This window comes from Azolla caroliniana, unplaced genomic scaffold (assembly GCF_043228905.1).
Source record: "Azolla caroliniana isolate FFs.n. ecotype wild unplaced genomic scaffold, voAzoCaro1.0.p SCAF_7, whole genome shotgun sequence".
In the NCBI taxonomy this organism is placed as follows: domain Eukaryota; kingdom Viridiplantae; phylum Streptophyta; class Polypodiopsida; order Salviniales; family Salviniaceae; genus Azolla; species Azolla caroliniana.
This window is the reverse complement of record NW_028230442.1, coordinates 7,897,604-7,909,644: the sequence shown is the minus strand read 5'-3', so window position 1 is coordinate 7,909,644 and position 12,041 is coordinate 7,897,604. Positions and strand designations below refer to the sequence as shown.

General features: G+C 40.7%; 1 protein-coding gene across 1 annotated transcript; it reads left to right on the top strand.

The window, feature by feature from the left end:
- Window positions 1-8,477: 8,477 nt before the first annotated feature.
- On the top strand, window positions 8,478-10,765 carry LOC147861789 (uncharacterized). The gene is made up of 5 exons (XM_087322439.1): window positions 8,478-9,428; window positions 9,700-9,854; window positions 9,939-9,993; window positions 10,080-10,244; window positions 10,352-10,765. The coding sequence occupies exons 1-5, from the start codon at window positions 8,478-8,480 to the stop codon at window positions 10,763-10,765; spliced, it is 1,740 nt and encodes a 579-aa protein (XP_087178565.1).
- The last annotated feature ends 1,276 nt before the right edge of the window (window positions 10,766-12,041 follow it).

Below are 12,041 nucleotides of genomic sequence, written 5' to 3'. Positions count from 1 at the left end.
TTCAAAGTTCTAATCTTGATTTCTAATTTTACAGTCATAAGGTGTACATGAAGATCCAAGAAGTTATGATGAAACAACTTGGATGTATAACTTGGGAACAAGTGACCGAGGATTATCCTCTAACGTCTTCGTATAAGGCGTTATCAGAGTATTTTATTGCATTCAAGGATTGGGTTAGTATTCATGTTTTTTCATTACCCTTTCATCATATGTAGAGCTTGTATAATAATACCTGATGTCCTATTGCTTCTATTAGAAACCGTGTCGAGGCAAGAAACAAGGAGAAGTTAAGGATATACACGATTTCCCTACATCCTTCCTTGCACATCTCGAGCGAGCCAGAAAAGAAAAGGATCGTCGCTTAGTCAAGGCGTACGAAATGGAGGAAGATGGCTCCTTTAAAAAATTTAGCCACAAAAAAGATATTACGAGAGATCTTTACTACAATGTGGTTTGCGGTGATGTCATCGACTTGATCCAGAAGGTGCCAAAGAAGGAATATACGCTAATGATTGCGGATATTCCTTACGGATTTCGAATGGCTGGGTCATCATACGACGATGAACCGTTTAGGTTTAAACAATTGGAGAAGATGGTCAAGGATTTCACTGAGCTAACGACCGCATCCTTGTGGCGAATAGTTGTCTTTCATAGTATGGACCAAGGGTACTCGGTAGCTCAAGCTTTGAGATCTCGTTGCCATGGCATCGAGAACCTTGCATGGTAAGGATTATTTATAGGTGTCTTTCACTATATTGCATTTCTTAAGGTTGTTGAATCTATTCTTAACTCGATGAATTATTTTTTATAGGATCAAGACCAATGTAAATAGAGGGCCAACTTTTCGGTTCGTTAATGCCATTGAATACATAACGGTTGGCTACTTCGATGAAATTAAGAAACAGAGAATCAAAGAGCATTCTAATGAAGTGGGAGGTTCAAATCTGTTGGTATATCCAGCAGTGACACGGAAATTGCGACATGTCACCACGACAGAACGGGGACTTGTCAACCCATACCAAAAACCTCAACGACTTATGATGCGCTTGATCGAGATGTTTTCTGTCGAAGGAGACTGGATATTAGATCTCTTTTCTGGCACAGGTATTCCTCGAACTAGGGTAACGATCTTGAGATAACCAATCCCTTTTTTTTCGTTTGACAACTAAATCTTCTTGTTACTTACATCACTGGAACTATGTCAGCATGTGCATTGAAGCTGTTTAGAAATACAGTTGCATTGGAGAAGGACGAGGACCAAGTTATATTTATTAATATGCGGATTAAGGCTTTGTGGGAGTGCCCAGACCAGAGTGAGGAGGTCGGTGCAAAGAACCTCGCCAATACAGAAAGGTTTCAACCTGCTTCGCGAGAGCCTATTCCTCCGTTAGCCGGCAAACCGGGGGAGCTAATAGAGCTTGATGATGAGCTTATAGAAGATATTTCGTTGGCTCGGCTAACAGGGGAAACCAATGCACGTATAGCCGAAGACAGTTCTACACAAGATGATGAAGAAAATGACGTTGATGAATTGATTGCTATGTAATAGACTCTATGAAGAATATGACACTGACGATTTGTTAAGATTTCACTTTATTAATACAAAATTTGGGTTTTACCTAGTGGATTCTATTCTTTATAATCTTCTATATGTTTCAATTTTATTTTTATATACTTGATTAGTAGATTTATGACATTGGTTTCACCGCGTGCATAGCTGACTACCAAACTTATGGAGAAACATGAACTAGTTTAAATGGAGGCTGATTTTGGTCCAAGCTAACCTTAACAGAACATGGCCCTATAATTGTTGCCATGACTGTCCATGTTGTTATTATGGATCTTTGTCTTCTATTGTTAAAACTATTATGTTTCTATTCCATTGCTGCTTAGATTGTGTAGTGTGTTGATAATGGTTCCAGTTGCGTTATCGTTCGGAGTTTGATCTTGTGTGAATCACCTAAGCAATAGAGTAGATCAATTTTAAATACAGGTATGAAAGCCTAATAGGTTTGTTATTTCCACGACATTATCCTAAAGTTCACTGCCTTACATTGTCCACAATTATAAACATATGGTTTGATCCCATATGAACAAACTAAGGAATAGATTAGATCAACTTTAAATACAAGTATTGAATACTTTAATAAGTTAGTTATTCCAATCACTTATCCTAATGTGCACTATCCTACATTTTCCACAATTACATACATGCACGTATGGGTCAAAGTATAAATTATATCTCATTTTATTAGTATGGATACAAGTACACCTAATATTTTTGTAAAACTTACCTAATTAATATAAGTCTTTAAGTTAGTGTTTCCCTTGTCGCACAGTAGTGACATATTGAGCCATAGTTGAACTTTATTATGCCTACATTAACTTATCAACATGTCTAAACTTGCATGATTTCTAATGATCTCCACTCGTAGATCTATCATGTATTTTTATATTTGCAAATTCTCATCAAGTTGAGGAACATGTGATACTAGTGCATCCAATTTTTGTAGAGAGGGTGTATTTGCTTCGTTTTAAGAAGATTCTACAAGTGGAATGCGCAATCCTTCCACTTGTGAACGCGAACGTGTTTTCGCCGAATTTGCCTATAACAACTCTATCCACGCATCCACGAAAGTTACGCCATTTTATGCTTATACAGGATGTCACCCCCGGTGGTGTGTACTTGAAACCCCAGAGTTGTCCACAAATCCTTGCGCAGAGGATCGTTTGAAGAGGTTACGCAAGATACAAGCGGATTTATCTACTCATCTCCAACAAGCTCGACAAACACACAAGGTTTATGCGGATCGTCATCGACTCCCATCTAGTTTTAACATTGGAGATCGGGTATGGCTACTCCGACGACACATCAAGACTACTCGCCCATGCGAGAAGTTGGATTATCGGCGATTAGGTCCTTTTTGTATTATCGGAAAGATTAATGATGTTTCTTTTCATCTTGATCTACCTCCACAACTTCGGATACATCCGGTGTTTCATAGTTCTCTCCTTGAACCCTATGAAGAAAGCACCATCCCAGGACGTATTACACAACCTCCACCCCCGATCGAGCTTGAAGATGGACCTGAGTACGAGGTTGCCGCCATCCTTGATTCCAAGCTTGTTCGCAACAAGCTCTACTATCTAGTCGACTGGCTAGGATATAGTCCAAGTGAGCGTACTTGGGAACCGATAGAGAATGTCACCAATGCTCGTGCTCTTCTTGAAGACTTCCATCGTCAATATCCAGACAAACCGGGTCCTCAATCAAAAACGACTCGTTACACTCGTCGTTTTAAAGGGGGGGGCATTATTTCGAACCAAATCGGTTCAACGCTAGTCTTAAGCCTCCTAGCTACTATACATTTTCTTCACATAATATATATCTTTTCTTATCATCACTCTCTCTCTCTCTCTCTCTCGATCTCTCTCTCCCTCCCTCTCACTCACTCTTTCCTTCTCTCGAGAGTTCTTCACCTCTCTTAGTACTAATACTTCTTTTAGTATTAATTCCTTCTCTGTCTTAGTATTGTTCCTGACACCGTGAGCCCTTTTTCCGTTTCCAATAGGGGACCCACCTTTTCCCTGTCGAGCGCGTCCATCGACTTGACAAACAATACTACTCGACTCGTTTCGAGCACGGTCCGGTCCAGCGTCGACAGCTGCGCGAACCATTTTTCGAATTCCTGGAGGAGCGCCGACGTGTTCCTCCCTTTTCCGGGGCTTTCCACCCACGCCATGAAATCCCGCCTCGATAGCCGAAGCGAGTCGTCAAACCCGTACTTCTCGAGGAGCTGCAGCTCAAACTCCTCCCAAGTCTGGCATCTGGCCAGCACCTCGAGCACCTCCGTGTGTATGCTCGGCGTCACCACCCGAGGGAATCCGGATAGCCACCTATCCACCGGGATATCCCTCATGATCGTTTCGGCCCGGTAAGCCTCCAAATAACTTGTGGCGTCTTTCCCTCCGAACCGGCCTATGGTACCGACGATCGATTCAATGGCTCTATCGAGGGTACCCATCCCCTCACGAGCGATTACCAGCCGGTCGATGGCTACCGCCATCGCCTCTACTAGCTCCGATCCCCTCATCTTTCGACTCCTTTGCCGCCTCTTCACGTCGGGTTCACCAAAGATGTCGCGTTGTTACGCGCGTGCATGTAGAAAGAGGCGGGACCACGGGGGCCTTGAACCGAGGAGAGAGAGAGAGAGAGAGAGAGAGAGAGAGAGAGAGAGAGAGAGAGAGAGAGAGAGAGAGAGAGAGAGAGAGAGAGGTCTTGCAGACATCCAACAGGGAGAAGGGAAGAGAAACAAACGGCACGCTTAATTACAGTAACAGTAGATTACAATATTCAGAGATTGCGAACTCTGACGATTACAATCGGCAAGGCGGTGATGGACCCAACATGGGGATCCTACTCACGCACAAAGACAGGACGCACTCGACTCAAAGAAACAAAAAGGGGAGAGCCTCTACTGGAAGCGCACGGGCTGTCCAAGAAGCAGAGGCAGCGAACTCCCGACCCCACAGAGACCGACTATCAGAGGAGAAGAGAGAGCTCGGCACTTAGTTCTACAACAGCACTTCCTCCTCACCAACGCGCGATGCCCTTTCCTCCTTCTCTCCTCTCCTTAAATAGTTCCCCAAAAAGGGGGGTGCCTCTTTTCCCTAGTCAAACCGCTTTATTCCCTGTCCCTTTCGACAGAGATACGCACAATCCCTTAATAAATGTGTACTACTTAGTATGTACATCAGCCGATCCATTTATGAATCATGTACAAAATATCAAAATATCAATTCATGCGCCCATCCGTGTAAGAGCCGGTTCATGCGCCTTTTTCTCTGATTCCGCCTATGCCCGGTTTTCTTCACGACAACGGGAAGATGGAACGCGGGCACGGGCCGATCGTCAAAGCGTTAGTACAAGCATGTGGGGGCCAAGTTGAAAATTGGCCGTGACTCTTACCCTATGCGTTGTGGGCCGACCAAACTATGCATAGTTCGGTAACCAGGTTCATGCCGGCGGAGGTGATGTACGGGCAGAAGCCGGTCATGCCAATGGAGCGAACGATCTCCTCATGGGCCACGTGGACTGGAGAGACGAGATGAGCCGGGAGGAGTTGTTAGCGGCTCGGATCCGATAGCTCAAACGAAGACCAGAGGATGTGGAACGAGCTGTAGAAAAGCTGCGGGCCGCGAGGGTAAAGAACAAGGGACGATTCGACTAAACTCACCGACTAAGGCCGAAGAAAATCGAGGAAGGCGACTGGGTTCTGGTATATGACAATAGCCTCGACAACCAGCACAAGGCGATGCGGAAGTTCGCAAGTAGGTGGTTCGGGCCTTATGTGGTGACAAGCGCCAATGACAACGGGACCTACCATCTCGCGGAGCTTGATGGGACGAGGATAGCGATACCGGTGGCCGGGAAAAGGATCAAAGCATTCAAAAAGCGGCACGAGGATGAACCGGACCCGGACGACTTGGATAGCGAGGACGACCGGTTTGAAGCGAATGGCAATCCAAAGGACGAAGGGTAAGCGCGGGCCGGTCTTCTCCGGCAAAGAGTCTATTTTGGCGCATACCGGTGGATGCGCGGTTAGGTGGGGGTGGATGTCGTGGAGAAAACTGTCCCTAGGCGGAATCGGAGAATGATGCACGCGAACCGGCCCTTACACATGGGCACAAGTTTTGTTGTAATATATACATATTTAGGTACAAGTGAATATCCTAGGTCGCACGGATTTGATAGGTAGGAAATCGAGGCATATCTCTGTCCGAAATGACAGAGAATAAAGATGATGTAACAAGTTGTGATAGCCTCCCTCCTTGGGCTATAAAAGAGAGGGAGAGGAATCGTAAAGGGGATCGTTTTTTTTGGCGGGAGGATGAAGCGTTGTCGGACTAGGACCGAGCTCTCCTCCTCTGTCTATCTCTATACTTGCTCTGTGCAGGTTTTCGGTAGGCTGACTCTGCTCCGCGGAATGCCCGAGTGCTTCCGGTAGAGACTAGAGTTTCCGTCTCGCTCTTCTGTAATATATATATATATACTTATACACATTCGTCTCGTTTCGGTTGTTTCATTTGGTCACGGTTTTTGTGTTTTTGTGTTTTTGTGTTTCTGTGTGCATTCGTGTCTGGAAGCCATTGTTGTTAAAAAACGCGTATTTTATAAATAGAGTACGTTTTAGAATACCCACACGTATTCTAAACGTATTCTACCTTTTGGAACTGCCATTTTTTGTAAGCCTAAATTTGTAAATAATTTAAAAATTAATTTTCTAGGGCTTTTTTTAATAATGAAAGAAAACAATTTGGGGGTTTTTGTAACGAGTGTTACAGTGTTTGCATTTTGTAGACACTAGGTTTTTACACAAGTACATGGAAGCTTCTTAAACGAAATCCAAACTATGAAGCTATGAATCCCTTCTTCTTCCTCCTCCCTTTCTTCCCTTTTAAGAGCTCAACGTACATACTACAAGGTATATTCTCCTTCGTTGATTTCCTTCTTTCTTCTTAAAAAATTCTTGAAATTTAACAACCTCCTAGTTTGCGGTTAACTCAAGAGAGATCAATTCCTGTCGATTGAGGGATATATTTCTGCTTCATTCTTCTTATTGGAACTCTATTTAGTGTGTTGAAAGACCTCTTTCTATCGATTTTGATCTAAAAGTGAACTTATTTAGGAGAAAATTTGTTTTTTTCCTTCTCCCTACATGTAATGAAAATTTTGAAGAGTCATCCGTCTACTAATTATCTGATGTGACTCCATTAATCTTCAATTCATTACTTGCAATTTGGATATATATTGTAGGAAATTATCTCTTTATTCACCCGTTTTAGTTTTTGATGTTCTTGAAAATGTTAATTCTTTGGAAGGCATGCATATTGGATGGGCTTAATTAGGATTCCTCTCCCTAATTTAGTGACTTTTTTCCTGTCAAAATGCTTCAAGTTCTGTTGATTAACTGATTTGCATTCATAATTGAGGAGAAATTGCTTGAATCTAAACTTAGATGTAAGTAAGGAGGAATTTCCTTTCTTTCCATTGATCTTGTATGATTAAGCAGTCAATTGGACTAAATTAGGAAGAAATAATCTCTTCTTTCTCCCTCATTTAGTCACAATTATTCGGTTCGAAAGCCTAAATAAAATTCTTTAATCATTGGATAGATTACTTCTTCCTTCTCCTCAATCTATGGAAAGGAGTTATTGCAGAAAATTGCTTCTTTATTTCTCCCTACACTCATTTTCTGTTGAAATATTGCAAAACTTGGAGGTATAAGTAGTTTCTTAGTTCTCCCTAGTTTAGTCTTCTTTGTTTTATCGAAGAATAATCTTTATGGGGGATGATAAGCTTTATGGTCAATCGATGTAATGTGTTGTATATACCGCACTCTTACTGTCTTCTCACGCATTTGTCAATGATTATTAATTTGATAAAAGCTAATTATCGGTGATTCGGTAGAGATGTTAAATGAAAATCACCGCCACGACACCATCCAAGATTGTTTGGAGTTTTTCCTATTGAATTCATCAAAACACAAATTCCATTAATTTATATGCATAAATAGACTATTGTATAGTTCAACATGTTACATGTATGGTTTGGTTATATGTGTGTTTATCCCTTCTTTAATATAACAATGTTGGTGGCAGATAGAGACATTGATAGCTTGTGGTGGCTTATCAAAGAATAGTCTCTTCATTCAAGAGCACGCCTATATCACAGGTAAAAGTTCCATTTGATGCTCTTTATAATTCATTTCTAATGAATAATAATTTTTCCTCTTAATAAGGATGGAATGCCATTTGCTTAGGTAGCTAGCTTCCATTCAGATTTGTCATTTGGTTATGCTTATCATTCAAACAATCTCTTCCTACATTGTTACATCACATGATTTCCTTATTCACATATTTAACATTGTGAATTCATGAATCTAGGAAAATATAAAAGACAACTTCGAATCTCTAGAACTTGTTATACTCAATCAACTATGCCACGCAAGGAATCCCCCTTATGGGATAAATATTGTGTGAACAGACAAGCTGGGAAGTCATCTGGGAACTATTATTGGGATTGTAGATTATGTGGTTTTCATGGGTCTGGGACACTAACACGTTTAGTTGCTCACCTTGCTGGAATTAAAGGTGAAGGTATAGAAAAGTGTGTGCAAGTAACTCTAGAAGCATATCAAGAGGCTATGGCAGTAGTACAAGAAAGTGAATTGACTCGCAAGAAGCTAAAACGCATTAAAGAAGTGGAAGCCATGGAACAACAAATTGAGCTTCAAGAGGGCATTGTGGATTCAATGGTTGATTCAATGTTCCAATTACAACCTTCAATGGCTAGCATAAGTGCCTCATCTAAGAAGGATTCAATAGACCAAATTCCTATTGATATTGAAGATACATAAGGTTCAAGAAGAAAAGGTCTCACTCAAAGCAAGATAAGGAGAGGATCAAATGCTGCTATGTTGATCAAGAAAGACCATGCAAACACAATGTTGGTTAGATGCATTGTGGAAGGTAATCTATCTTTTAATCTTTTGAAAATGTCATGTTGGAGGAACATGTTGTTAGCTTTCTCTGATATTGGGGAAAAGTATAGTGGTATTACCTACAATGATTTAAGAGCTAAATATTTAAAGAAAGAGCATTTGAATGTTCAACACAAAGTGGAAAATGTGAAAGCCCTTTGGCCAAAATATGGAGTTACCATACTTTCAGATGGATGGATTGACACTAGCAAGCGAGCACTTGTGAATATTTTGGTCTCATGTTGTTATGGTACTATGTACCTTAAAACTATTGATTGTAGTGGTGTTTCTACAAGGGTCAACGGTCCATGGTTGGCTGAAATGCTATCAACTGCAATAAATGAAGTAAAAGTAGAAAATGTGGTGCAAATTGTCACTGACAATGCATCTAATTGTGTTAGCATGGGTCACATTCTAGAGACTAAATTCCCAAGCCTTGTATGGACTCCTTGTGCATCACATTGTTTAGATTTATTGCTAGAGGGTATTGGGAAGTTGTCTTGGGTTCGTGGAGTGCACAAGAGAGCAAATTATGTGGTTAGACTATTCACCAAGAAAAGGAATGCACGAAAAATTTTCAGCAACTATTCATCTCTTGTGCTCCTTAGGCCAAGTGCCACTCGATTTGGCTATATCCTTATTGTCCTTGAGAGGCTGGCAAGAGTTTGGAGAGCCCTAGAACAAACTGTGGTTAGTAACTATTGGGAGGATTTGAGTGACTCCAAAAAGCCAGATGCTGTCAAGGTGAAGTCCATTGTGCAAGATAGCTCTACTTTGCCTTCAATTATGATTGTAATTTCGATTATGCATCCATCGTTTTCTGTTTTGCGGCTAACTGATCGTGAAGGATCTACAATGGGCTTACTTTATGAGTTCATGAGGAGGGCTAGAGACATTGGAACGAGGAGCAAGAGACGACACATTACACAAGGATAGGTAATATGTTTCTATTCTAATATTATTATTTCTATGTACTATGTAGTATGTACAATTGTTGTTTATTACATCTTTTTCATTTCTTTGAATCATTGTTGTTGTCTATATTATGCATATTTCAGTAACTGATTTCCAGTTTTGATTTAAGTTTGTCAAATGTTAATGCAGATATAAAGAGGTTTTGGAATGTTTTGATTGTCGTTGATCATGGTTCAAAAAGCCAATTCATATGGTTGCACATATTTTGCATCCTTTATGGAAGCCCAAAGATCAACCAATTATTATGAATGCAGAGATGACGGATGGATGGCTTGCATATATTCAAAAAGTATATTCTATAGATGAATGTGAAATCTTGCAAGATCAATTTGACATGTATAGAAATGGTGTGGGCCAATTTAGCAATGAGTTATCAAAGTCACACATTGCAAAATGTAAACCTGTTTCATGATGGGAAAGATATGGAGACAATGTGCCCTTGCTACAGTCATTAGCTTGTAGAGTATTGTCTCAGGTATTATAACTCATTTTTTTATTAATGTTTCAATTTTATTAATCTTCTACAATGACATGTATTGTTTGCTTAATACTGTGTCATAGGATTGCTCTTCTAGTGCTGTTGAAAGAAATTGGAATGCACATGCATTGGCACATACAAAAAGGAGGAATCGTTTGAAGGTGAAACAAGTGGAGAGATTAGTATATGTTAGAGAAAACTTAAGGCTTGTTCGAAGCTTTCAAACTCATGCAGGTCTTCCAATGCAGGTCTACATCTTTCTTACTCATATTTGACACTTGAAAGTTGATGTTTAGAAAATCATTTGTAGGTTAATTAACGAACCTTGTTAATTGGTAAATATTATTTGATTTAGGTAAATCCTGATGAGATAGACATTGACAAGACTGCTGAAATGCTTCCATCAACAACCAATATTGATACTCAAGTTGCACAAGCATATTTTGAGGAAGCAGAGGCTATGCATATTGGTCGGGTTACTCAAAGTAGATCTAAGTTTGCCAATATGATAGTGGATGAAGGATTGGTGGGATCAAGTTCTAGCACTATTAGAAGAGTTTGCGCGAGAGTTGCAAGTACAAGAAGGGTAAATACTCGACAAACTACAATTGAGGCTTGCAATTCTGAATATGGAAATGATGATGGAGATCAAGAGGATGAAGACATTGACAATGCCATAGTTGATTCATCTTTAGATAGTGATTATGTGGACAACTATGATGATACAACAACGGAATCTTCTAATGATGATGTTGAAGAAGAAACATAATCGAAAATTGCATGGATTCTTGGTTTTTACATATTTATTTGAATTTAAGAACCAATAACTATGAGTATGAAGAAAGTTTTAAATTTTAATAGTTTTTTTATTACTTTATTCATTTTCTATGAGGATTGAAATAATATGTGTTTTGATTCAAACTTCAATTATGTTCTTGACTCTTGAATCTCCACTTTCATTTTAAAATATGTATACCACATGTATTGAAACATAGATAACCATGTATTATCCATGGGAAATAAAGATAATTTGTATTTACTATTATAGTAAATACTATTCAAATCCCAGTATCTTTGCATTCAACATCAATGGTGTTAAAGTATTCAACGTATTCAAAACGTATTTAACGTACTCAACGAACTCAATGTATTTTACCTTTAAATACGTATTCTAAGAACTTATAAAAATAATTTAGAATACTTATAAAATACGTAACATATGTATTGTACGCGTACGGTATGCTACGTATGTTACAACCATGCTGGAAGCATGGCCGTTGTCTTTCTTGCTCCCGCTCCTGATCGGTTATTCCTTGGTCCAAGGCCCCCATGGTCCCGCCTCGTTCTACACGCACACGCGTAACAACGCGACAACATTTCGAATGGTCAATTTATTGACCGGCTGCAGGTCCTAAATGAAGCGCAACGTGCCAGTCTTCTTAGGCACAGTAAACCACCGATTCGAGTATGGGGCACTCGACGGTTTGAGGATGCCCATCTCCACCTTCTGCTTCAGCAGCTCCATCAGCTTCGGGATGTGAGCTCTAGGCACTGGAATCGGTTTGAGATTCCATGGCACATTCAGTACTGTAAAAATAACCATCGGCTCAACGATCGTCGGGTCCACGCACCTGATCTCTCCTAGTGAGAATGTGAAGGCCTTCCCGTGCCTCCCGAGCATTCTTCGAAACCATTCCTCCTCCGCCGGCAGTAGAAAGCCACCCCCACCAACCTTGAGCTCTCGTAGCGTTATGTCGGTGAACTGGTGAGCTATGCCGACTAGATCCCGTAGACTTGGGTTACTGATGAAAGGTTCTGACGCATCGTTCTTTCTATCTCGGTGCTCAACCGGTAGCCGGCTTTCTTTGCTTTATCCAGTGTGTCGGCAGCACCAACGTCATTCTACTTCGGCCCGAATCAGGTCTCGTATCGTTGCGAAGATCCGGCCCCTCTGGCCTTTCCCGCACGCTTGTCTTCTACCAGAACTTCGTAGTTTTGGCACGTGGCTTCCACAAAGCTGGTCTTTTCTTCGACTGGATCGCTCC

What these genes read in the sequence shown, in the direction of transcription:
- LOC147861789 (XM_087322439.1), top strand. Translation starts at nt 8,478, where the DNA reads ATGTTGATCAAGAAAGACCATGCAAACACAATGTTGGTTAGATGCATT. An exon ending in CTTGTAGAGTATTGTCTCAG is followed by an intron (nt 9,994 to 10,079) that starts GTATTATAACTC and finishes ACTGTGTCATAG; the next exon opens with GATTGCTCTTCTAGTGCTGT. An exon ending in ATGCAGGTCTTCCAATGCAG is followed by an intron (nt 10,245 to 10,351) that starts GTCTACATCTTT and finishes TATTTGATTTAG; the next exon opens with GTAAATCCTGATGAGATAGA.